Consider the following 21,049-nt stretch of genomic DNA (forward strand, 5'->3'; position numbering starts at 1 on the left):
CTACGATCTCTACTGTGCAAGCACTGGGCAGGTGCTCGGCAGCAAGGACAGCTGGGACACCAGGAGAAATAGTTTGCCCTCGATGGGGAAAAGGTGCAGGAGGAAGAGGCTGCTTTGCAGCAGCTTGCTGCAGAGTTTTGGCTGCTGCTTCTTGCTTCCCGCTGGCTCTCAAAGCGAGCCAGGTCGTGCTGACCCGAGCCTGTGTGTCTCAACCCCCCCCCCGCCCCCGTCCTCGAGGGGCACAACCTTGAGAACTTCCCTGGAGGCTTTTTGCAGCGGATCCCCAGAGAGACATGAGGGTGAGGAGCCGGCTGCTGTTGTGAAATACCCCGAAGTGCAGAAGCATTACTGATAGCAACATCTTGTTTTTCTTTAAGTGGACGAGATGTTTTGTCTGAATGTGCTGTTCTTTGGAAACATTAAAACAACGTCTTGCAGAGTTATTCCCATAGTAAGCATTATCCACATTAGTTTCATAAATGCTCTTAAATGCCCAACACAAGTTTTAATGCTCTTGCCAGGAATTAAATTTGCAGTACTGCGGGTTTTTCTTTTCTTCAGGGGGGTCTTATAAAACATTGTGTCTTTGTGCACTGTAACCACCTCCCTGGAAATCAGGTTTGGCTGCTGTAGTATTGGGCAAGGTATAATCCTTGTCCCAAGCTTTCTGTAGCATAAACCTTGCTTTGATGTCCCTTTGTCTGTGTTGGGAGAGTTTTTCACCAAGGTAAGGGGATTTTTGAGCGCAGTCAAAATCTCAGCAGGGGGTTGCCTTTATGTAGATTGAGCTGCCTATGAATAGGAGTGCCATTTTAAGAAATATGCTGAATAATCGTTGTCTTCTTACATTCACTTTCTTCTTTGCTTGTTGTAGTACTTTCAATTTCCCTCTCTGCAGACGTGCATGCTTCCAGAGACTCCTGAAGTTAGGACTGCAAACGGCTGCAGTTCAGAGCGTTTGCCCACTATTACTGAGTTGTCTGCAGCTTGGGATAAATAAGGGTTTGCATTCGCAGTCCTGCCGGCAGTAAAGTATTTGAGAAGTGTTTTGGAAAATCTGTTAATGCTTCTTGGACAGCTTAGTGCTGATATGCAGGCCTGCCAGGTTTACTGCTCCTATCATATCTTAACTCTTCTCCAGTCTCCTCCTCCCTGGTCAAAGGAGCTACCACATTTGAGTGAGTCACAAGGAAGAAAGCTTTTTACCATTAAGTATCAAATACCCATCTGTAAGAGCATTAATAGTGCTCTTTGTAGGAAGACTCAGTTAGAACTTGACAATTGGTGCTTGTTTTAAGCTGACTTCAACTCAAAAGGCTGCGCTTTGTGGTATCTTTTGTAAGTTCATCTTCCGTGCTGCTGCTCAGCTGTTTGTCACGGCCCATTTGGGCGAGAAGGTGCGTGCAGTTTCCTTAACACTGCAGGTTTTGATTTCTTCCTGGCATGCTCTACCGCCCCAATATACTTCTGTCCAAAATAGCGTAGCCTTGGGGGCTGTTCCCTGCCTGCCTTGTTAAAACCCAGCTTACTTCAGATAAAATGCCAGGGGATCTCCAAACGAGCGTTGCCTCAAAATGCGAAAGCCGGTCGCGTTTGGCTGGGCAGCCCTGCGGGGCTGTTTGCTCAGGCCTGGATTCCCCTCTGCGGAGAAGAGGGAAGTGACCTGCACCCCGTGGCCATCGCCTCGAGCGGTCCCACACGAACGTGGCCCCACAAGGCCGGGCAGGGCCGTCCTGTCCTCTTGTGGCATGGCGGGCTGGCACGGGGAGCCTGGCCGAGGGCGGGCCCTACTGATGCCGTCGCGAGCCTGTGCCCTGCAGGTGTGAGGTGCTGGGCTTCAGTGGGGGGGGGTTAAGTTGCTGGTGTACACTGGGAGACAACCAGCGAGAACCCGAGCACCGTGTGGTGCTCCAGCAGCCATAAAGCAGCGTGTGGCCGGCCTCGTGCAGCCTGGAAGGTACGCGGCGACGCCGGGCCTCGTTCCTCTGGCAGCGCCCGAAGCAGAGGCGCTCCTCAGTGAGGGCTTGAGAAGCGGTGGGCAGCAGCTGAGAGCTGTGCGAGCACGGTGTCCTCTGAGGGAAACGTAACAGCTGTGCTGGATTGTTGGACTTCAGTCATGAGTCCAAAAAGTGCCTGTGTGTGCTGTCTGGGCCCTGGTGCTGTGGCAGTGTGCTGGAGAATGTGGGTCGTAGTACTGTGCTTTGGATGCTTCTACACTTCTCATCTGCGTATTATTATTTTAACGACTACTAGGCTGGGGAAATAACGCGTTGCCAAGTCTTTTCCAGCAGCTAAACCACAGTAAATCAAGTGGTAAGTCATCGCCACGTGACCAGCCCGTCTTCCCCGGGCCTGCAGGTTCAGCCACTGCTGCTCGTGTGCTCGTCCTCAGCGAGAGTGGGGCTTGTGATGGATGATGCCACGGCTAAATCCGACTATGCTTTTGCCAGGTTGCTGTGATTATTTTATTCATCTGGTAGGTTTCTAAAAGAATTTGTAGGCGTTGAATTTTAATGCTTTATGGTTGCTGCGTTTCCATGTGTTATTGAGCACCTTTTGTGAAGAGCAGAGCGAATGCTAACTGCTTGTTGGAGGACGCGCTTCTCCGGGGTTGACTCTCACCATTAAGAGTTCCCAGTTTAGAAGGGATCTGATTTGGACACTTGAGCCCGTTAATCAAAGTTCAGCCTTAAAACCTGAAGCCTGGTTAACTGAACCTGCCTGTACAAGAAGATTTAAGAAATATGATCCCGTAGGTATTCTAAAAGGTGCCTGATTACTTGTGTACCAGGCAGTGTTTACAGGTAAGACGATCTCTTCATCCTGTTCGAGAAATCAGCTTATCACTGCTGCCTTTCCGTAACCTGCTCTACGCAGCTGTGTTCAGCCTATGATCATTTTTAGTCCCCAGCTGATGTTTACAGTGATTCCTGAAGTGTAATCTGGCATTTCTCAACTGATGAGCTGCAGAGGCAGCTGTCGTGCAGGACATCAGCTCCATCACAGCAGAGGGACTGCGTGTAGTGTGGCGCATTTGCTGCCTTGCTTCGTTCCTCTGTTGATTGCCTTTAGGTAGAACAGTAATTCATGACATCTATGGTAGATCTTTGGCTTAAATTGTGGTATAAGAGAAATGAGTTTGCAAAATCAGCATCTCATCAGTGAACTGCTAGACTGGCGGCTCCTGAAACGAGTGAGCCAGATGACCGGGTTGTATTCTGCAGCCGGAAAATCTCTCGAAATGGCACCAGGAGCCTGAACTGTTCTCAAAGCGCAGAGTGAAGCTAAGCCTAGTTTCTGTTCATTAAACCACAAAAACATGTCTGAAATGCAACAAGGAAATTGAGAGTAAAGACAGCACCGTTGATATCATCAGCAACGTACTGCAGGGGAGCACGTACGTGATGGGCTGTGCGCTGTTTTCTCTTTGAAGACTTCAGGGTGAGCCTTGTAATGCTGTTACGGAGAGCCTTGGAATGTGTGTGAAAACCCAGACTTGTAAAGCTCTTAGCTGGAAATGATTAAAAACAGCAAGTATTGAAGTAATGCAGAGCTCTGCCTCTGTGTAGCATGCTTTCAGCCTTTCTAGAAGATGTGTTGGGTATCATACGGCTTTTTTTAAGCACTCCATAATTCTGATTTTCGTTGCTAAAAATAATACTGTGCTTCGCTTCTTTCATGAGGTTCACTGCGTGGAGCGCCTCGAAGCTCCTCTGAGGGATCGCTGCAGCAGTGACAATGTCTGCGCTTTGCTGACGGCAGCAGAAGGAAGGCTTTTGTGAACCACACCAGCAGGCTTGAAGTGACCCGCCATCTTCTGAGGCTGTAATTAGTAACTGTAGGTGTTCGTTGTCATGTTAGGTTAGGGTTTGGACAGGGAGGGATTCCAAAAGACACCCCAATAATTAAGGTCAGTGTGTAAATCACTACGTTAGGACACGTGCACATGTGTTTGAAGTGTATAATTACATTCCACAGCTTCCACTGTGTGCTTAAAAGTGATTTACAATGCTAAATAATACGTATAAAGGGAAGAAAAACCAGCTATAGTGTTTGTGTGTGTGTGTGTATGTATGTGTGTATGTATATATATACATAACTGTACTAGTAAGTAACTGCACCAAGTTGGAAGCAGAAGGTTCCCAGGTGGAAGAGGATGGGGCAGGCTCACTTAGAGGCAGCAACGGCAGGGAATTAATGAATTTTGTTATACCAGCAGTTGCCGTTGTGGTGTGTCTGTGTGTTTCCTTTTAACCTTACCCACTGGCTTACTGGTGGCACGATGGAAATTCCTGCTGGGAACACTTCAAACCGGGGGTAGGTTTTTTATATATGCTCTCCTGCAGTTCCTCCTCTCCTGGACGAGCCGGTACCAGCACAAGAGGCAGACGTAGCTGATGCTCCTTTTAGCCACGCTGCCTAAAACATGCTAAGATCCAAACCTCGATAAGCAGCAGGAGGCTGAGCTGTGGTGGGCTGTGTCTCGTACTGCTGGTGGTAGGAAGGGGGTATAAAAGCAGGTTCAAAACCATAGGAAGTGAGGGTTGTGCTGGTAGAAGATGTACGTTTTCTGTCTGCGTGGCGTTGGGAGGCTTTCTGGGCTGGCAGGTGTTAGGCAGTGTGGAAGTGCTTTGCTGGCATCCTTCAACATCGCAGGTATCGGAGGGAACAGGAGTGGGCTCCGGAATTCAAAACCTGAGGGGGTGCAGCAGTGGCAAAGGGCAGCTCCGTGCTGGGAGAGCTCCCGTCTTCGGCGTAGAGCGGGGCTCACACCCACTGCCTGCCCCTCCGCGAGGCTGCTTCGGCACTCAGCCCGCGTGCGGCAAAATCCCCCCCTCAGCATTCAAGGAGGCTGGTCCAGTGCTGCCCGAAGGACGGCTGGAGTCACCTTTGTAATGTTGCAGCTGCAATTAACATCTTAGCAAACGACCAAAACCCTTGTAGAGGGATTACCTTAATTTTGGTTTAGTGATATCCATTTCCAAATGCATTAAAAAAACAACAACCCTCTTTGCAACCCTCTGCCTGCGATGCTGTATTTAGAGCATAATTTGTATGATCGATTCTCTGCCGAGCTGTTAATAGCAGCCATTAAAAGGTTAACAGCTTGGGTTTTTATGGCAAAGCATTAGAGAAGAGCTTTCCTCTACCAGAAATAACCGCTTTCCTTTTTAAAAGCATTTATTTATGAAAGTAAAATGTGACAGTCGGGCATGGCCGCTGAAGCTGATGTTTTGGAGCTGTCTGAAGCATATGACTGTCCTGCTTCGTAGGTTCAGTCTTTAGAGAATGTAAAATGCAAAAAAAAAAAAAAAAAAAAAAGGCAAATCTACTCTAAATGAAAGCTCTTCTGGGGAAAAAATTAAATAGCTTTATAAGCGCTTTCCTATTTTCCAGAATGATCTCTTGTAAGAGGGGGAATGTCTCTGGTTTCACACAAACTAAAATGAGTGTTGTATCTTCTGTTAAAGCAAATGCACACTGTCTGAATTGCAATCCCAAACCAATTCCTCTGTCTGGCACCAGCTCTTGTTAATGCAGCCCCAAATATTTATGATCTATGTGCTGTCCTGTTTGTTTTCTCCCGCTTACCCTCCAGAGTTGGGACGAGTAACTCGTCCTGCCCGACCGCTCGAGGCACAGGCTGGGCTGCGCGGGAGCCCCGTTCTGGGCAGCGAGGTGCGAGGGCTTTGCTCCTTTAGAGCCTTACGGGGTGCAGTGACCTGGAGCTGGAACAGTTGAAAAGCGTTGTAAGTAGGCAGCTGCTAATAATTTTTTTTCCGTAAGAGAAATCAGTTAATGGCTCTTCCATCTTCAAGCGTAATTTTGCAATAGCTCTGAAGTCAGCTGGTTTTGTTGCACCTTTTTCTTTTTTGGTTTGCTGGACAGAGAATGTCTCTAAATGTGCAAGCACTGATAGCAAACCTCGTAATTTCTGCCCAAAGAGGAAGCTGCGTTCTCAGCTGTGAATCTCTCCTTTTTCTGGTGGTATGAGACGGCTATTAAAGGTTGGAGCTGATAGATAAACGGGATGAGTAAGCAGCTACACACCTCTGGCTCGATAAGCTATTGAAACACCCTTAACAAACGTGGCGAGACCGAAACGGGGATGGGACAGGCGCGGAGTGCCAGTGGCCTGGGTGTGTGAGCTCCCAGCCTGATCTCGGTCAGACGGGGCAGTTCCTCCGAGGGTGGACGATTTCTAGGGTCGAAGGATGGATCATGGCCATCTGTGGCCATCTAGCGTGAGGTGCACTTGCTTTCTTTCATGTGTCACCACCTCGGTCGCCCAGCTGGGCTGTGGCCGATGGCACCGCTGCTGGCCGGAGCGTTGGCTGAAGGCGGCAGCGGCGATGCTGCACGCAGCAGTCTGACCGTCCCCGCTGGTCGGAGCGCCGAGGGAGTTGGAAGCAGGGGAGCGACCGTGGATGGTGACCTGTGAAACCCGACCGTGGCTGCTTATAGTGAATTGAGAACTTTTTCATGGTAAAAAAAAAAAAAAAAAGCTCACAAGGCTGGCTGTGCAAACAGGAGTTAGAGAAATGCGTGGGGTTTTTCTCAGGTGGTTGACAGAGGAGAGCAAATGGCATTTAACTAGCCTGCAGACACCAGCAGGCCTTGGTGGGGAATGGGGGGAATTAAATCTTAGGAACACAAGTAGGAAGTCGTTCTGCTTTAATAGCTGAATATTTTGTAGTGCCTCACGCAGGTGATGCATACAGCCAGCTCTTGCCCGGAAACCCTGTAGCAAATTTTGCTAGTGACGGTCCAGACTTAGCAGCTTTCCTTGAAAACACTTAATTTTAAAAATTTTATATGACCCAAATGGCTGAATTTCAGACCAAACAGCAGCTGAGCTGAGTGCTGATGGCTCTGACTGCCGGCGGGGTTTGATCTCACCCTGACTGTCCCATCTCGTGCAGTCATCGACGTGTCTCTTTGCTGCTCAGGACCAGGAGCCTTCGGCACTTCTCCCCCAGATCCTGGTGTGCCTTCCTGCTCCTTTGTCCTTCAATGCAGAGTAAACACCGAGTCCTAGGAGAAAGCAAACTGTGTTACTGCGTGAGTGATAACACCGAGGTGCAGCCTACAAGCAGGTCTCCTGCTGTGCTCTCGCTGGATGATCTGCTTCTGGGCGCCTGGCGGGGACGGTACCTTGCCTCTGCAGCTCCGCAGCAGCGTGTCCTCTTTCTCAGGACGACCTGGTTATCGCAGCCTTCGCTTTAAAAGGCAGATAACTACCGCCTGCCCCAGGAATGGTTAACGTGGGGGGTGCCCAAAAAGCATCAACAAGAGCAGAGCGCTGCTCTCTGCCTTTTAAGCTGGGCCAACAGCTAGAGCAGGGTGCCCAGCAGCAGGCACCTGGGGAACCAGGCGGGCTTTGCTGTTTGCAGAGCCTGGTGTGGGCCGGGCTCTGATTGCCTCGGATGATTTGTGCTGCTCCACCTTCCTTTGGCAAAACCTCTAGAACAGCCGGGAGAAGTCAAATAGGAGAGTAAAACGGTCTGGGAGGTCACACTGCTGCTTTCTGCCCGAGCTGGCTTCTGGCCAGCCTGGGCTTCTTGCATGAAATCCTGTTTGGAGAGGCTGGCTGCGTGACTTTACCTCTGCCTGTGCCTTGCCAAAAGGGAAAGTTAGGTGGTGCAGCTCTCAGCTTGGGCAAAACCCTCCAGAGCAAGCATTTATCCAGGAACGGAGCACGCCGCCTTGGTAGCTGGTGGCCAGATGCACGACGGCTCCATCCGTAGCTGAGGCACGCTTCTGGCAAACCACCCGTGGTGCTAGCCTTGTGCTGTTTCCTTTTTGCTTCTGATGCTTTGAATATTGTGATGGTGCTGTTCCTACAGAAGACGAAGTGTGTTCCTGGGAGCAGGCTCAGCCCTCTTCAAAACCTCCGTGCAGAGGTAGTTTGGAGGCAGCGGGGGATCTGTCAGATGCCCAATGTTTATGGGAAGCCTGCAACTCCTGAAAGTAGGAAATAGATCTTGAATCTTGGCCCTGAAAAAAAAGTAGCTTTATCTCAACTACTCTTCCGAAAGATGGATTGAATTAACGGTGCTAAACCCATCAAGCCCTAACATCCCTGTGTGCGGAGCTGACGCCTCTCGGCGAATTGAGGCGGTCTGGGTCGCCGGAGGGAGGGGGCAGAGAGCAGTCCTCCCGCAGAGGAGTTTCACTGCATCAGATTGACATGGCCAAAGGCTTTTTGGGTGTTAGGCATCTGGAACCGCTGGCGAGATTTGGTCTGTGTTGAACAGCAAAGAAGCGAACTACGGGGATTTGCTGAAACGCTGGGTTTACGTGGCCCGATCTAGTTGGGAGCGAGTAGGTTAGGAAGGGATTTGCAACGACATGAAACATCCAGGAAAGAAATGCATGGAAAAGGCAGCGTGGCTGCATCCTAATGTCATGGGAACGGGTCAAGCGGGAGTTCTTAAAATCAAGCTCTTAGCGCGGTGCCGCTGTTATCTGGGCAGCGGGGGCTGGCGGAAGGGAGCTGCTCAGCGCCTGCGAGGGCCAGCTGCAAGGTGAAGCTTGGGCTGCCAGTGACTGCTCGCAGAGCCTGCGGATAAATGGATCAAGGAAGTGATAATGGGTGCTTGATCTTGCTTAAGTTGACAAAGTGGCTTTGATTTGACTGTAGGCTATTTTCAGCCAATTGCCCGCTAACAGAATACTTTTTTTTTTTTCTAAAACAGTCTTCGCTCTCTAGAGCGCGGATTTAACAGGAGAAAGGGGTGGGGAGGCCCAAAGAGGCTGACATTCAGCATTCCTTTACTAGGTAATAGGAAAAGCAGCGTCCCACAGAGCATCCACTTCAGTTGGTTGGAGGCAGAGCTGAGGTTGCGGGCCCCTGCTGGTGTCCTGGCTTGCTGGTGCCTGGGAGAGGAGAGGAGAGGAGATGCCCCTGCTGCGGTGCTCCCTGCGCTGCTCCCTGGGGATGGGAGCTGGCAGCGGCTCAGCGTGCCTGCAAGTGGCCTCGCTTGCCCGGCTCTCCCCAGCTTGGCTCTGCGCAGAAGACCGCCAGTCATCTTTTTTGTTTGTTTTCACTTGTAGAGGCAGAACTTTCAGTTTTCTTTACCGGTTTACGTTGCTTCAGTGCAGTGGAAGGCTGCGTTTATTACTGATAGCGTGAGCTGCAAGCCTTAGAGGAATGACGAACAGCGCGGTCTGTGCTGTAGCTGCGCTCTTTTCTAAGCCTGTCCATTGCCAGGGAAGTGGAGTGCAGATAGAGAGGCTAACCTCGGCGTGGAGGTGGTACTAGGATAAAATCACCTCAACTCCAGAGAGCCACAAAACTCCAGCAACCCTGCAACTGCTGTGTACTAATGCCCTTTTTTTAGGGCTTGTACATACTGAGCTATAACTGGATATTTCCGATGGTAAAAACTAAATTTGGGGGTGGAGGAATGTTGTGCTTTAATTAAACCTCTGAATACTTGTGCATCGCTTTTCGAAGTGCTGGAAATTCCTGAAGCTTTCAAGCTGCTGCTTCTTCCATGGCACCTCTGGTGTTGCAGGTGGCAGCGTGGCACCGAGTCGAAAGTAAGAACAGGCTCAGGCTGAAAGCGTCTTAACTCAAATTTGCTGCCTTTGGGAGAATTATTCGACAAGGATGAGCTAACTTGTAACTACTGAGCCCCACCACGGAGAAGGAAACTTCCCATATCGGTTTCGTTAGTTAATGAGCTGGCCGAAGACCCCTTTAAAGTCACATCCAAAGCTTTCGCTTGGACAGATCTTGTTAAATCTTGGTGCTACGTGGCTCTCGCTGCAATGAGCAGTTTAAATTCCAGACAGTTTTGCCTTCTTCCTGGTTAGTTTTTGAGTATTTCTGGGTCGTGCCTGATGTCGACCTCCAAGTGCTGCCTTCCGCAGAAATCTTCTGCGCACAAAATGGAGCGCCGTTCGAAGTGGGAATTTGCTTTAACTCCTTTCTTTACGTGTTGTCCCCAGGCATCTGAAGAGGCCTCGCTACGGGCTTTGGAGAGTTTAATGACAGAGTTTTTCCACAACTGCACAACGAATGAGCGGAAACGTGAGATAGGTGAGTGCAAGCTGCTTTTAGGGGGTGGTCCTGTGTGCTTTCTGCTGCCTGCAGACCTCAGCAGAGGACGCTGGGTGGTTGTTAAACACAGCAGACGAAAGTGCTCTGTCTGGTACAGAACTGGCATCTTAGCCTCTCCTGCTTAGGTACGAACACGATAGTTTGGGTCTTGGAGTTGCTGTGGCAAGTCCCACAGATAATTAATACATCAGTAACTGTCTGCTCCTGTAAGCATGGAGGTGCGGCTCCTTTTTCCAAGTGGTGACTTGGCTAGGACAGGAGAAAGATGTTAGTTTTTCTCTGCCTGCACATTGTTAGACTGCTTGTCTCGGAAAATGTCTACCTTCTGCCTAGAGATGGAGCATGGATTTCAGATCTGTACTGCCCTAAGAAGGGAAAGCAGAAGAATGTCCTAATTAATGTGAAATGACAAGTGGGAATAAACAGTGAGGTTTCATTTTGGTTAGTGTTATTAAATATGTCCTTCTGAAAACCAGCAGAGATCTTACAGGTGCTCTAGATTAGCTTCTTGCAGCTGTATTTAATGGGCATAAGTAGGCTGTTTGCTTTTCTTCTCAAGTTTCTGCCATTTCTGTAACTTCAGTGCCAAGTCTGTGATTAGCATGAAAGATTTCTTCCAGAAGTCTGGAAGAATAAAGAATAAGCCACTAGCAAAGTGTTTTTTTTCTGTTGTGGTGATCACCTGCAGTGCTAGAATGAATCTGTCGTGCCTTTTCATTTAGCCCAAATGTAGGTGTATAGCAAATACCCTTGCTGTGTTCCCAGCAGCACAAGGGATGAGTCGAAAAGGAGGTCAGACCTGTGTGCAGCACTGATAACTGGGATTCGTGGAGTAGTTTTTCATTCCCCTTGTTTTTTCAGGGGCTTCTTGGGTGTAGGCTGTATTCCTTGGGAGCTTGTTGTGTTTATTAAAGCAAAGCCTCATCTTACAATTTTTTTTTTTGCTCTCCCTAAAATTTTTCTTGCTTAGAAGCTGAAATGCCAGAGCTGTGGAAAAGGTTAAAAAAAAAAAAAAAAAATTCAGCATCCCCCTGCTCTCCTGGTCAAATTGCAGGGAAGGAACCCGCTGGTTAAGGCTTACGCTTGGTTAGCCTGGAGAGCACAGCCCTTGCAGCTTTTCCTTTTGCCACGTTTGGTGTGTAGTCGCTTGACTTGAGATTACCACCAAATCCTGCATCTGAGTGTTCAGAGTTTAAAATGAGTTCAGAGTTTTAAATGTTTTTTACGCTGACTTGCAAAAAAAAAAAAAAATCAATGTGTCTCAGAGCAATTGCATTCAAATGAGCCTTTTCCAATGCTGTGTGTGTTCTGAAATACTTGCAGTCTTTCACAGTGACCTGGTATTCCAACATTTGGCTCTTATACTTAGAATAGTAGTGCTTGCAATTTATTTTTTGCGTAGCTTGTCTTAATATTCAGCTATTAGTCTGGTGGAGTACTTATTTCAAACTACACAATTTTTGACACACCTATTTTGTTTTCATTAAAGCCTATTGTTAGGTTGTTTTTAGTGCTTTTGAGTGTGATTTTTTTTTTTCCCTCCCCTGGTTGTTTGAGTTGCTCTGAATATGGGGTTTCTTCTATGCTCGGTGTGCTATATATAGGTGGTTATGAATCTGTTTACAGATTGAGCTTTAATGTATTTTTAATATTTTATTTTTTTCAGAGGAGCTTTTAAATAATTTTGCCCAGCAGATAGGAGCCTGGAGATTCTGCCTCTATTTCCTGTCAAGTACAAGAAATGACTACGTGATGATGTACAGTTTGACCGTGTTTGAGGTAAAATGTATATTGTTGCCTGCATAGTGCATTTTCCATGTTCTGATGCAGTTTTATATGGCAATCGATTTTATTTGAAAATGTTTGTCTAAAAAGGCAATCCTAATAAGTACAGTGATAAAGCTCGCTTTTATTGCTCTCTCCTAAAGAGGTTATTTGATGGCAGGCTTAGGGTAGGAGAATATGAATCTTTGTACACAAATTGAAGAATTAACTTCCTGGCATCTCTAAGTACAAATTGCCTGCAGTTTCAGAGGCTGCTTGAGTTTTCTGCACAAAGCTTTTAAGAGTGCTATTGCTTTTATACTCTTTTTACGGTCAGAAATATGTGTATGATTACCTCCTACTGGCTGCTGCAAACTGTAATGCTAAGAGGGAAAACAAAGTTTCTTTTATTTTTGACATCTATTTTTCCGACGTTCTTTTTTGAATTGCATCCCACAAGCTTATGTGCTAGTTGTAGAGGGAAGGTCGCTCTTAGAAGACCACATCCCACTTGTTACCTACTTTTAAAGGGAACAAAGTTAACGGCTAAAAGCCTGAATATTGATTTGTATAGCTACTAAAGAAACAAAATTATTCTGTGAAAGCTTTATCAGCTGATTTCTCAGCGAGCCGTGCAGTGTCTTTCCATGCTGATGTTCTGGGGCTTGGTCAATGTCATGCCTCAATTTGGTCCTTTTTTTTTTTGCCTCTGCACTCTGTTCTGGGCTGGATCAGCAGTCCGAGCCTCACTCTGAACTCAAGGAGTGTTTATAGCCTTTGCACTGGGCCACTTTATGGATACAGCAAACAACTCTGTTCTTAAAAGTTGTTTTGACAAATGACGTCTCCATGTTGTTGTTGACTTCTTGACTCAAAAAGCTCTATTTATTTATCTGGCGCTGCAAAGGGAGGGAGCCTGAAGTGGGTCTGCAAACTTAATCTGCAATGGCCTAAGACCATCGGGCGACCCTGCCTCTCATAAAGGGGTGTTCGTGACAGAAATGATATGGGAGTCGTTCCCTGCTCTGGGGATGGATGTTAAACCGCAGCAGCCTGCAATAATTAAATCGGTTTTCATGAAGAGGAAAACATTTGATTACTGAGCCTCTGGTGCTCTAGGGGAGAGGCAGAGGGGGGGAAAGTAATACCCAGAACTAATAATTGTGCCCAGAACTAAGCAGAACAAAGGAATCACTGTGCGTGTGTAAACTGAGGGAAGTGAGTTCACAGCTCAGCTGAGAGATTAGGATCTCTCAACTGAGAAGCTGGAATTTCCAAAGTTAACTACTGTGGCACTGCGTTCGGCTAGTCCTCGGTCAGTCTGTGTCTGAGCCTTCATCATAGTCTTCAGGTCTGTGCTGAATGTCAATAAACCCATGTTTACGAACACAAGGCTCATCCCCAAAACTTCTGGAGAACGCTGTATTTTGAAGAATGTCTAGAAAGTCCACAGCAGATCTGGAATAAAAACTTCCTGGCCCCCTTCTGGGTGAATTGTTCCTGCTTGTTTTTGGAAAAGAGAATGTCTTCCCCAGAATGTTTCCCAGGTGGAGAAAGCTGCCGTTTTCAGGCCAGCTGAGTGGACAAATTCTGTGGGCAGTAAGGGATGGATATTAATGCTGAAACATCTTCCAGTTTTATGGGCACTGCAGAAATTCTCGTTCTGGACTGGCAGTGAGGAACTCTCATTTGGTTGGGTCACTGCTGGCTTTTAAGCAATATTTCTGCATCTTCTGTAGGGGAGGAGAGAGTAACCTCTGAGACACTTTGTGTATATGCCATGCACAAGCCATATACGTATACACACTCATACACGTGCCCCTCTACGCTGTGAACTGGTACCTCCGTACAGTACCTCTATTCTGTGAATTAAATCTGCTTTGACCACAACTACAGCCTTCTATTTCCTACAGCAAACCACCGCACAGTATTTCCTGGTGTTGGATTTTCCAGGCTATATGCCTGCAAATGGCTGCAGACATCACCCCTGTAGCAGGCCTCCTACATAAGTTATCCTTTGAGGTTCAGCTACTAGTACTCCAGAGTCCCTAAATAGGATTGTAGCGTGGCAGGAAAGCAATTTGCAACTCTGCCTTCTTATGGATTTTGCCCGGTTTTTAAGTGGCCTAAAAGCTTTCTGGTAATGTGATGCCCCGTCTCTGCAAAGTCCGTCGCTCGAGAGGCGACCTTCCAGCTTAGCTTCGTCAGACCTGCGTGGCACCAGAGACATCTAAAGCCAAACCTGCCTCCCTTCTTTTTTTTTTTTGTTCTGCCTCATACGAGGCTGTGCTTTGCCCTTTGAAAGGGCAGATGTAGCTGTCCAGGGTTAAAAGATGTAGGCATGCCGGCTGGTGCTGCTTGACCCTGAAGCGGTTAAAATGGTGATGTGCCAGTTGCTGTCACCTGTCAGGTAGTATAAGTTGTTTAAGAAAGTTATATCTGAAAAGCTACTGATGAAATGTGTTAAGATGGTTTTCCTTCAGGCACTACACCTGATATCGTTAAGGTTTTCCTACTCAGACACCTGACTACTTAATTTCAGTGAAGCATGCAATATCAGCATGTTTCAGGTGGGCTCACTGTGGAGGTCTGTTTCTTTTCCAGAACCTGATCAATAAGATGTGGCTTGGGGTCCCATCTCAAGACAAAATGGAGATCCGCAGCTGCCTGCCCAAGCTCCTGCTAGCTCACCACAAAACTCTGCCTTACTTCATCAGGAACAAGCTCTGCAAAGTCATCGTGGATATTGGCCGACAGGACTGGCCGATGTTCTACCATGACTTCTTCACTAACATCTTGCAGGTAAGAAGCTTCTAAAGGTAAAACTTTTCATTCACAGAGGGCCATAATTTGTTTCCTTGAATAGTGACTTCCCTTGAAGATTAAATACTTGCATGAAAAACAAGGTTCCTTCTCTGATTCCTTTTCCTTTAATTTTCAAGTGGCCCATAGCTTCCTACTTATTATACATCTTTCTAGTGTAACGTTGAAAGTGAAGTTTCTGAATGTAGCTGTAAGAGCTTTTTTTTTACTTAATTCTGTTAACCAAGTTACCCTGAAAAGCTTTGCCACCTCATCATGTAGAGTCACTAACTGCATGCTGCTGGGGTGTTTGAGAGCAGAGAAGGTGTGTTTGAGGGCCCTGGCTGAGACGCTGCCACTAGCTTGAACGTTGTTTGTTTGACATGCAGCTCCTTCACAGTGAAGCCTGGGTCAGACTAACAGCTCACTGCTGCTGGAGCCCAGCCAGACTGCTGCTACCCTCCTCTTTTGGTTTGAGTGCTGCTTCCAGTTCTTCCCAAATCCTTCGTAATTGGCTTAGAGGCTGAGTGTAAACTGAGGTGCTGCTCCATGTTTTTCTGCTGATATAATTACATGATTTGAATGCAGCTATGCCCACAGACAAACCACAAGGCAATTACTGAAATAAATCAAGGTCCCAAAGTGTCAGGAGTTTTTGCTAAGACAAATGGATCTAGTATTAACTGCAAAATTTAAAAAAAAAATGCAGACTTGACAAACCGAGCTTGTTAACTTACTGGAGTAATCTCTTTTCAAATAGCTCTCTGTAATCACGTAGTGCAGCATACTGCAATTTTTTCCTGAATTGTCAGTCTGACAATAAGTACTTTACGACAACTGTCTACATTTACAGTTTTGGCCTTGATTTCATCTGGATTTGCAATTGAAATGCTTTCTGAGCTTCCGTTTGCTTTTCTAGCCATTTGGAGGCTATCTTAGGTGCTTGCAAGCCCACTTCGGGTATCAATTTTTCTTTAAGCCTCTCCTTGTAGACTCAGCTTCTGAGGGAAGTGTTCCTATAAATTAATTTCTGTATCAGAGGCCTTCCAAAAATGTTCAGAGAAATTGGAAGAGAAGCACTAGTACTCAACTTCAGGATCCCAAAATAGTGAAGAGCAAAAGCAAAACACTCTGCTCCTGTGTTAGATAGACTTGAGAGTTGCACAAGTCCTTTCTTCTTCTGAGATCATTTGAAGCAATTATTAGATTCTTTAGCAGTAAATTGGTATCACAATCCTCTAAGTAGTTTCTAAAAGTTTTATTGAGCCTTTAGGGAAATGGAGAAGAAAAGTAACTTGGTCTATTGTGCTATCATTATGCAGAAACAGTAATTCTAATGCTGCTGCTTTAGAGGTACAAAATTTAACATTACTGAAGTGCCAGTGCCTGGTTTTGCTAGACTTCCTGGCTTTGTCGGAAAATATTATGAGAGGAGATGTTAAGTCGTCTTTTAATTCACTAACAAGTTGTATGTTTAACTTTCTTTAGCTGTCTGCTCCTGTACCATCATGCTTCCTTTCTGAAGGCCAGAGTCGTGTACATCTAGACTAAGAGCTTATAGATGGCTTTTTTTCCCCAGCATATTTCACCAAACTGTGTAGCCTGAGCAATGTTAAGTCAGTTTGTCTCTGGTCTGGTGGGCCAGTGAGATGAAGTCAGCTTGCATTGTTCAATTTATGACTTCAAGGATTACTTGCAATAATTGTGATTGGCTTTAGATTTTTTTTCTTCCAGAGGGAGTAGTGCATAAATCATTTGGATGTTTCAGGTCAAGAGAACAGCAGTGTCTTTCAGCTGAAAATAAAACTTTGTCCCACTTGAGCGTGTCTGTAATGTCCCAGTGCCTAATGAAGGCAAAAAGCACTGCTTTCTCTAGTCCTATTCCTGTGCGTCCTGTACATGGTGGAAATCATTCTTTTTAGGGTAAATGTGATTTCCAGAATGAGGTGTGGTGCAAATGCAAGGAGAGGTTACATCCCTTACCTGCGTTCTGTTGCCATCCAGTACTGGCTGCATTTGTCTGTCTGCAATTGGAAAGAACATTTTTTTAGGGGGGTGAGGGGGAACTGTTTGGCTGATGGTGCAGGCTCCCGGTCTGAGCGTGGCTTCAGCAGCAGCCCTGTTACGTGGTGAACTCACGGGTGCTGAGGCAATTCTGAGAAGTGATGATGTCAGCAGAAGGCCGTAAACAAGAGGAACAAACTGTTACTGGTAAACATGCTAGAACAGAGAATGTGTGCAATGACATTATGAAAGCTCTCTCGAAACCCCAAGGATTCCCATGGTGCTTGAACTGTTGCAACATAGATTAATGTCTCAGGAAATCCAATACTTGCAGTCCTCTTCCCTCAACATGCAGTGCTGCAAACTGGGGGAACTGATACTCGCTTGTAAACTGCTAATACAATTACTTATCTCCTTTCTGTGATCTGATAGTTCTGCAGAATGTTATCACATATTGCATTCGTGCCTTTTCCTCTCAGTTAATTCAGTCTCCTGTGACCACTCCTCTGGGACTGATAATGTTGAAAACAACTTCAGAAGAACTGGCGTGTCCGCGAGAAGATCTTAGCGTAGCCCGGAAAGAAGAGTTACGCAAGCTGCTCCTGGACCAGGTGCAAACAGTGCTTGGGCTCCTCACAGGTACGAGTCAGTGGGCTTGCAGCCCTGAAACAAGTGTCTTCCTTCACCGTCCCTATGATGCTAGCAGGCTTGCATGTCCACGGTGCAGTGAGGCAAGGTGTGGGCGATGTAGTGACCACTCCTGCTGTTCAAACGCTCAACTCTACTGTTGGGTGACTGGGTCAGATTACTGTGAAAGGAGCTTGTGTAGCAAAGTAGGTATATAGCTGCATACATTCTCCTCTTTATAAAGGGATTGAAATTGTCTTTTCTTAGTGACCCTGAAAAAGTTAATGAGTTCTTGTACAGAATGTTCCTTGTTAGAGCACTCAAGATGTGTTTTAGCGGAGCTCTCTGTCTCCAGTATGTTTGTTAGATCAATCTGTCTTTTAGCAGTCTGTTCTGAAAAATGTCTCTTTGGCCAGGTATTTTGGAGAGCATATGGGACAAACACAGTGTTACTGCTGCCACTCCACCACCATCCCCAACTTCAGGAGAAAGTGGTAAGGACAGCTGAAGCTGAGTACTTCTCTTTAAGCTACATAATATTATTTCCAAGCGCTTTAACTTGCAATATCGAGTATAGATTCCTTCCCTTACTGTCTAACCTTTTCCTAAACTTGTTCTTAGTCCAACAAACTTCTGGTCAGAAAGGCAAGCTTCACCTGAAGAAGCAATTTCCACTGCAGGGGATGTCCCACTTGAAAATGGTGCCTCATTCAAGACAGCACTGTTCTCAGATGGCAAAAAGCTTTCTGAAGTGTCAATTCAAAATGCTGTAACATCAGTGAGTTGGCGTTGTGTGGTGTTTCCACATGGATAGGCAGCTAAACTCCACCACACTGCTCTTTCATTCCCCCTCTTCAAAGGAAGAAGGGGAGAAAATGCAATGGAAAAGCGTTCAAGGGTTGAGATGAGGACGGGGAGTTAGCTCACCAGTTACCGTCCTGGGCAAGAGAGACTCAGTGTAGGGAGATTAACATTTTGTATTGCTTATTACTAACAGACTAGAGTAGTGAGAAACTAAAACTGCTGGATTCCACTCACAGCAGCCACCCTTGTTACTCCCTGGTACCACAGCCCTGTCCCGTAAACCCGATGCACATTTGTTATCTGTGATTTTCAGCTCGAAGTATATCAAAAGGCGGAGTAGAGCAAAACTGAAGCTCTAAATTAAAACAGAAGTGTCTAGAACTTTGGGCATATATGTGTTGGGAAACTTTTTCTTCCTACTCATCTTAGACTTTTGGATGGCTGTTTATCTATACTCATTTAAATTCGTATTAATTACCTTTGAAAAAAGAGTATGTTTCTGTATCCCTGTACTCAGAGCACATTTCATTCATCCTGTTACGGCTGTACCAGGGATAGCTGTAGGTGCAGAGGGTCTCCCCAGGTGTGAAGACAGTCTGGATGAGTACCGGTTTCTGTGGTGCCTCTGTTACATTCAGCTCACCCAAGAATTGTGCAGCAGCATGTGGTGTTTTTAGTCCTTCTCGGAATACAAAGTAGGAAAAAATACCATGATTCAGTTAAATCATTTTTCTTTAAAAACTCTGATCTTGGCTTTGTCTGCTTTTAACAAAGAAAAAGAAAGGCTTATGGTCTGGAAACCGGTAATGTCTGGTTGTGCATAAGGAGAAGATGAAACACTTGGGGATCTCTAGGGTCACACTGATACCAAATTATGTGTATTCTGTTACGAGGTGTTAAGGTACCTTGTTTTGTCTTTAAATCTGTCTGCAGGACCTTAAGTAGTTAACTGAAAGTTGTTGATTGCTTCGTTGTGCCAGATTGTACTAGTTAGCTTCAGACAGCTGTCCCTGTTAAGTGTTGGTTAATGTTAGTGTTTGGTTTGTTAATGTTTTGTTAGTGTTAAAATTTTCACATTTAAATCCAAGTTGAACCAGAATTTCAAGTGCTTCTTTTCCTTAGAGCTTTAAGACATTTTGATATTTACATAAAAAATACAAAAACTTAAAAGCAAGGTGATATTGCTTTACGTTTAGGGGGGGAATTCTGCTGTAGTTAGCAAAAGATAGAAAAAAATAATATTAACAGGAAAAAAAACCACACTGAACCTGGCATATCACTTGGCAAGAGTGAGCGTGCTGCTTGGAGCGAGCAGGAGTGCCAGCTTCACCCACCCTGCCAGCAAGTGCCCCAGTGCTGCGGTGCTGTGGCATTGAGTAAGATCGGTGTCTTCCAAGGTAAAAAGCTGATTCATGTTACCATAACACAGTTGGCAGCAAGTGACTCAGTGGCTGATAATGGTGCTGTATTTGTACAAAACAGCTTGAATCGCTTAGTGAGCCCTTGTGCGTTCCTGCAGAAGGCTGTTTGATACAGTCATGTTCAAGGCCGTGCCTGCAGAACCAAGTACTGCAGCAAAATCACGGGAAGAAATTCAGCACAAGCCTGTTTGAAATGTCCTCTTGGTTCCTCGGTGAATTGCTGGATGTTGCTGGTGCCAAGACAGTTTTTCATCCAGTTGTGCTCTTATCTCATGGGGACTTTAGATCATAATTCTCTACGTGGGAATTGTGATGCAGTTATTTCTGGGTCTTCCCTCTTTTATGAGAATGAACAAACTCATGCGGTGTGTTTTCAAGATTTTTAACTGTTGGGGTTGCTAATAAGGAGAACGCAGGGTTTTAAAGCCAGACACAAACCAGTAGCAGTGAGTGGCGGTTGTGGCATTGCACGTTTACTGATCTATTTGCAGATAGAAATAAAATACAGGTTTCGGAGATGAACTGCAGGGCAAATGTGGGTTTGGTGACACCTTGCCATGAAATTCTGCACTGTATGAATTAATTGCTTTTCTCCCCTAAAAATTCGTGAAATCAACGCTGACCAAATCTTCTTACATGCATGTTGGTTACGTTTGAGTCACATTTATGTGAAGTATTCTGTTTACTGGTGACGCTTAAATTTTTTTTGTTTCCTCCATAGCTTAGATAAGGCCACCTTCCTTTTCTTATGTTCAGGAGAAATTAAAGGTATTCCAAAAAGTAAAATAAGCTTCAGAAGTCCGTATAAATGTTTAATATCTTCTGTCAGAGCCAGAATCTCTTCAGGAACTTAAAAACTGTGCTTCCCTGTGCAACAAAGGAAGCAAAGTGAAATGGTTACTCACAAGTCTTGCATAGTTTTTAACTAGCACTAAAACCATATTAAACTCATTTCTTGTACCATTGAAGCAAGGAACTGTGTTCTATGTTGGGAAACATTTGGGCTATTGGATCAGTAGAGAACGTACTCAGCAATAATCTCCCATCCTCCAAATGTCTTTGAGTGATTTATCTCTTTACTTGATGAATCCCTTCCTTGGGCATTTCACTCGTGTATGGTAAACAAATGAGTAGCACAAATGTTGCTTCTGCAAAGCTAGCACGATCCCAACCCCTCTCCCTTGAGGTTTTTTCTCCTTGTGCATGAATGCAGTTGTAAATGTATATCACCTGTTTGCACAGGTACAAAATATACCTTAAATTACACTTCTGAGCTTCAGTGATAAAACTGGGTGCAAAATACTCAGACCAATTGCTTTGAATTAAAGGCTCCTAATTTGCAGTCTGTGGCTGGTGTATTGACAGCTCAGAATCTTTGATTCTCGTGGAAGAAGGCCTTTTGGAAGAAGCATGTCTGCTTCTATAAACATGATAAAAGCAGCTCGTGTGCTGCAGCACACGTCTAGGTGTGAGTGCTGCGATGGCAGCTGTCATAATACTAAGGATAAGTGCAGGGTTATCTAATTCATCTGAAGTAGCATGATGCCTCAAATTTCTG

At 45.8% G+C, this 21,049-nt stretch overlaps 1 protein-coding gene across 3 annotated transcripts in view; it reads left to right on the forward strand.

Annotated features, from left to right (window-relative positions):
- The window catches only part of XPO6 (exportin 6), a 55,090-nt gene that overhangs the window by 5,483 nt on the left and 28,558 nt on the right, over positions 1-21,049 (forward strand). For 2 of the 3 annotated variants that reach the window (XM_035549115.2, XM_035549114.2), the window contains exons 2-6: positions 9,958-10,048; positions 11,736-11,848; positions 14,438-14,635; positions 17,119-17,278; positions 17,683-17,760. In XM_035549115.2, the coding sequence (XP_035405008.1) occupies positions 9,958-10,048; positions 11,736-11,848; positions 14,438-14,635; positions 17,119-17,278; positions 17,683-17,760 (640 nt within the window). Of the gene's footprint in view, positions 1-4,545; positions 4,657-9,957; positions 10,049-11,735; positions 11,849-14,437; positions 14,636-17,118; positions 17,279-17,682; positions 17,761-21,049 lie in introns of those variants that run through there. The other variant, XM_050713836.1, reaches the window with a different exon arrangement.

This window comes from Cygnus atratus, chromosome 15 (assembly GCF_013377495.2).
Source record: "Cygnus atratus isolate AKBS03 ecotype Queensland, Australia chromosome 15, CAtr_DNAZoo_HiC_assembly, whole genome shotgun sequence".
NCBI lineage: Eukaryota > Metazoa > Chordata > Aves > Anseriformes > Anatidae > Cygnus > Cygnus atratus.